The following is a 5,831-nucleotide window of genomic DNA, read 5'->3' on the forward strand; positions in this document are numbered from 1 at the left end:
CTATGTAAACTTGTTAAGAATTTCAGGTTTTTTAGGTTTATTGTTAAAAAATGTAGGTTTTTTTTAAATTATATCTAATTTCAGCTTTGCTAAGGTTTTAATTGCCTTAATTGTCAAAGTACAGAATTTTTAATTTCTAGGTAAAATAGCAACCCTATAGTTATTATCCACTCTTTAAACAATTTTCTGACTTTTTATTACAATTTTCCTGACTTTTCTAAATCAAATTACCAATTAAAACAAATAATATAATACACATTCAAACACTTGGAATTAATAAAGCCTTCAATTTTATATTTCAGTTTATCAATATTTATAAAATTAGTAGTAAATATTTTACCCTTATTTATGTAAAAAATATTAAAAAACAACTATTCTATAATAAACTATAAATAATTAAACTTAACCATGAAGTTCACCTCTTTTATAATTTATTTTAAAAATTTAAACAATTTAGAAAAAATTATAATGAGGTAAATTATAAACATAAACTTATTACCCAAAACACTAAACCTAGTGTTTAATTAGAATGAAATTATTTATTTACTTAAACAAAAAACAATTCAATTCTAACATATGCTAGATAAACAAACTTATGTGTATTATCATTGTTTTACTAAAAAATGCTACAGATTATCAAACTGCTTACAAAAACTGTTTGTTCTAGTAGGATAGTTTAAAAAAATTTTAATAGAAACATTTTGCAGTTTTATAAAAGATATTCATTTAATTTTACCAGATGAAGGCATTAAGTAATTTTGTAAAATTCTTGGAAATAATTTTAATCACACTTTGAAGAATTTAAATTAATTTTTTACCATTCAAAGACTTGTTTTTGAATATAAGGAATTCAGTGAATTTAAACTGACAAAATCTGGTATTTTTTAATATTTAGTCAAACTTCCTGACTGTTTAAAAAAAAAAACCTTACTATTCTTGTTATTTATCTTTTTTTTCTGCTTTTCCTGAGTTTTTTGATTTTTCCTGACCTTGTTTAAACTCTGCTTAATTTACAAAACTAGTTTTAAAAACCTTGAGTTGTACACTAAAACTTTCAAGTATAATATTTTTTTTAGATAAACTACCTAATTATAATAAAAAAAGACTCAATAAATTTGTCACATTAAAAATTTTAAATAGATTTAATCTAAGCAAATAGTAGTTTCAACTTTGTAAACAAAAATAATAAATTATATTCAAATTACTTTTAAGTGAAATCTATGTCTTAATAAAATAATTTATAATGAATCTTAAAAAATTATAATAATCAAACTTTATTTTTAAGTTTAAAAATTCAAATAATTTGATAAAAGTAGGATATAAGAAAAAATAATTTGTCTATTGTATCTAATTTTAGGAAAAAAAAATCAAATAATAAATTAATCTAACATCGATAAGTTACAAAGCTACAATGTTTTTAGTTTATTAACCATTTAAATAAGTGGAAGATACTTTTCTTTAATTTTTCTAACCAAACTTTACCTACTACTACAAGGTTAAAAGGTAGTTATGATTAAATTAACAATAAAGTGAATAAAATTAACCTTATGAAAATAAAAAACATAAACTTACATTTAAGGCATTCATACTTATAAAAACAATATGCTTTTAAGTATGTTGGTGTAATTGAATATATGAAACTTTTATGTTCTCAACTTGTAAAATACAGCTTTTGCTTTCATAAGAAATTTTAATTCTATTGCCATGCTTTTTATTTTTTATTCTACTGCGGGGATTTTGTGCTCTGCGATTTAGCATCTCTGCTCCAGATTCAACTTTTTTAACCCAGCGTGTTAGCTTTTCTTTCATAGTAGTAGTTTTACCAACGAAAGAAAAAATGTCTCCACCTGAACCTTGGAGAGATGTGTTCAGTATGTTCAATTCTAAAAAAATTGAAGATAAATAGTGAACTCCACCAAGCCACTCTAAATCTTTGAAGTAATTTGCTTTTTCACTTTTGTTTTTGATAAGAAAGTCTTCTATTGTTTTTCTTAGTACAACAAATCTTTGAAGGACCTTTCCTCGTGACAAAAAACGAACTTCTGAATGGAGGATAAGTGTCTCTTGATCAGCTAAAGACTTCTGGCAGAATTCAGTAAACTCACGACTTACTGTGGGTTTTGTTCTGATTTCATTTATTATCTTAACAACATCAGAAAAAACTTTTACTAAAGTATGTTCTTGAGAATCTTTAGATGTCATTTTTTTAGCTACTAGAGCTTCGCGATGTAACATGCAGTGAAGAAACTGACAGTCTGGGTTCTTTTGTTTTATGAATGAAATTAATCCTTTGTGTTTCCCAACCATTGCAGCTGCTCCATCTGTAGTTACAGCAACACAGTGTTTCCATTCAAGTTTTTCCAAATTAAAAAAATTTTCCAACTTTGTAAAAATGCATTTACCAGTTGTTCTTACACCTACAGGTTCACAAAAAAGCATGTGTTCAGACATTTTATTGATACTGGTATCTGGAAATCTGCAGTAGACTAGTAACTGCGCTTCTCCAGACACATCAACACTCTCATCCAGCTGTATAGAAAATTGGTTACACAAACGTAACTTTTCCAAAAGCTGTTCCTTTATATCTTTAGCTACAAGCGTGCATCTTCTAGCAATTGTTCTAGCAGATAAAGGAATGGTATCAATTTTTTTAGCAGCATCTATGCCAAAAAAACGTTCTACCCATTTAAAGAAAAGTGGTTTAAAACCTTCAGCATCAGTAAAAGGTTTTTTATTTTGCAATATGTAATAGGCTGCATCTATTGACGATAATACTGCAGGACTACTTTTAGAATAGCTTTTTAAAGTTTTTTGAAAAACAATGCCAGGTTGTATGAAGTTTTTATTATAGTAGTCTTTGAAAAACTGCTCAGACTTATTCTTATGCTCAGCATGTTTATTTTCCAAGTGATTTCTAAGTTTACTTGGTACCCAGCCTTGGTTGCTGTATGTTGTTGAACAAAACATACACTGGGCAACTTGGTTAGATGGCAAAATTGATTTATTTTTAGGAAGGAAAAATCCATGGACAATGTATTTTTGGTCCCATTTTCTTTTCTTGGGTGTCAATTTTTTAGAAGGAGATTTTGTTGGTGTACCACGACTAGACATTATTACTTAACAAAATTAAACTAATCTGTCAAGATATAACACTTAAGTTTCTTATATACAATAAATAATTTTATAATATTTTCAAAATACTAAAATATAACTATTTCTGAATTTAATTGAACTAATGACTAATTATCTTTTGAGAATAAGCTACTATAAGATAAGTCTTATCTGTAAGTTATCTTTCAAATGTAAATCTCATTTATTGTTGAAAACTTTCTTTTATACAAGTTACATATACCACTCACCTTCTGTTAAATAAGTATACAAATAATTTGAAACATTTTTTTGTTTGAGTACTGGTTTTTTTTTTCTTATGGATAAAATTTAAGCAGAAGAACAAAAACTAACTAGTCTTTTAAAACTAAATATTGTTTCAAATTATTTGTATATTTACTTATCAGAAGGTGAATGGTATATTTTTTGTCTTGTTTATGGTATAAATCAAAACCTATTAAAATATATAGAACTTAATTATTACAGGGTTGCAACTAGTTGTTTCAAATTTTTTTTCAGGGTTTTACAAATTTCTTCCAGGTTTTCAAAAGCACACATTTTTGAGTCTATTTTTAGTTTGAAATTAGATTTAAGGCAAGAAACTGTGTTAAACAGTATCAATACATTGAAAATATACTGTAAAAATATTTTTGATGGTGCCTAAAGTTTATTTATATGATAGATTTTTTTAGTCAAATCGAAATTTTACTACTGAACATGTGAAAATTGCTTAAATTCCAAGTTTTTTTAGTGATAATTGTTTGAAATTCCAGGTTTAAAGCAAAATTTCTCAAATTCCAGGTTTTGCCAAAAAAAATTTTGCCAAAATTGTCAAATTCCAGGTTTTTCAAGGTAAAGTGGCAACTCTGTTATTATTAAAACATTAATGATGTATTTCCATGTATTTTCATTTATGTTTAAGATACTGAAGTTAAGAAAAAATTTCTTAAACATCCTGGATTTCTTTAAAATCCTTACTATTCTTGTTAAAAGAAATCTCAAAAAATATAAAATAAGTCTCAGTTAAAATTTAAAAAGGGTGAAAAGAAAAATATTTTTTGAGTTATCATGATTTTTTTACTTTTAAATTAGATAACAAAAAGTGATATGACTAACAAAATATCTACAAATAGAAAACATTTTCAATAACTTAAATACTTGACATTTAAAGTAAAACTTGTCATAAAAAGTAGCTTGAAGTTAAGAAAAATTACCAATCTAGCCGGAAATATGCTAGGGCTAGGGAATTAAAATAAACTTGTATCATTCAGCTAGAGCTTTTCAATGAAGTTCAAACTATACCAAATGTGTAACATGACTGTATTTATTCTTCAAACCTATTTCTCCCTAATTTATTTTATGGCCTATTTAAATAAATTGCAAGGACATTTAAAATTATATAAAACTATAAATAAAAGAACTATCAGAAAAAACCAATTTAAAACAATATTCAAGTAAGTTAAAATTGTAATTTTTTTTCAATTAAATTTTGTTTATATTTTACACATAAAACTTGAAATGTTTGGTTAATAATAGATTTTTCTATTAACAATAACTACTTACAAAATACCTAAAAACCTAACATAAAAACAAAATAACTTGCTTCAAACAAATGAGAATAAAACATCTACAGATAAAATAAGGCTAGATATATTAAATCAAGCTAAAGTTACAAAGAAAATAAATACCAGCTCAGTCAGACTATTTTCTTTGTAAAAATTCTAAATAAAACTAAGTTGACCTTAGTTCTCCTAGAACTTTTAGTCTAACTGTAAAAAAGTAATAAAGACTATGAAACAAACTTAATTTTGACAGATATAATAACTTATACTTAAAACATTGTCATGTTTGTGGTAAAAAAAACTATTAACAGGGTTGCTATTACTAAGGTTGCCAAATGTTTTTGTCAAATTTTCTCCAGGTTTTCTTAATTACCTCCAGGTTTTCAAAAGTACACATTTTTGAGTATAATTTTATTTTAAAGTTAGTAAAAAGTTAATAAAAAAACTGTGTTAAATAGAATAAAGACATAAAAAGCTTATTAATTTTTTTTTGATGATGAAAAAAAAATTTGATGGTGAAAAAATTTTTGATGAAAACAAAAGTTTAATCTATATGGTACATTTTTTCTGACAATCAAGATATTTTTGTTAAAATGTAAAAATTGTTTAACATTCCAGGTTTTTTAGTAAGTTTTGTTCAAACTCCAGGTTTTTCCAGGATTTTAGGCAACCCTGTAAAAGTTATTATTATCAAGGCCAAAAATACTCAGTAGAAAAAAGTAAAATTTCTTTCTTAGTGACAAAATAAAAGTGTAGTCATTTATCTTTTATTTTAAATTACAAAACCAAAAATTATGTGGTCAACAAAAATTTAAAAATATTTGTAAAAACAAATTTGAAAACTCAATTATGTCATTAAAATGAGTCTTAAAAACTAGCATTAAATTTGAGAAAAGTTACCATACTAAAAAAAAAATTTAATGAGACTTTAACTGAACTATGGTCAACCAGAGTTTAAGTATTTTAAATTTTAAAATTAAGTTTGACACTTTTACATTTCAACGACTTTTAGAGTCAGAAAATAAGTCTGAGTGACTAAAAACTAGACTTAGTACACTAGCTAGCCTTAAAGAGTGGTTTGTAAGCAAAAAATAATTTAAATTACAATGAAAGTTCGACATTTATAGATATTGAATTTTGTAATATTAACAATTAATTACA

General features: G+C 25.0%; 1 protein-coding gene across 1 annotated transcript; it reads right to left on the reverse strand.

The window, feature by feature from the left end:
• Positions 1-1,398: 1,398 nt before the first annotated feature.
• Positions 1,399-3,111, reverse strand: LOC145829111 (zinc finger BED domain-containing protein 5-like). Its single transcript, XM_082936843.1, has 2 exons — positions 1,728-3,111; positions 1,399-1,406 (listed from the first exon to the last, which is right to left on the reverse strand). Exons 1-2 carry the CDS (start codon positions 3,109-3,111, stop codon positions 1,399-1,401), a joined length of 1,392 nt encoding a protein of 463 aa, XP_082792969.1.
• Between the last annotated feature and the right edge of the window lie 2,720 nt (positions 3,112-5,831).

This window comes from Thalia democratica, chromosome 2, assembly GCF_965202585.1.
Source record: "Thalia democratica chromosome 2, ktThaDemo2.hap1.1, whole genome shotgun sequence".
NCBI lineage: Eukaryota > Metazoa > Chordata > Thaliacea > Salpida > Salpidae > Thalia > Thalia democratica.

Bases quoted from the DNA above. Each gene is read 5' to 3' on its own strand.
- LOC145829111 (XM_082936843.1), bottom strand. From the start codon at position 3,111: ATGTCTAGTCGTGGTACACCAACAAAATCTCCTTCTAAAAAATTGACA.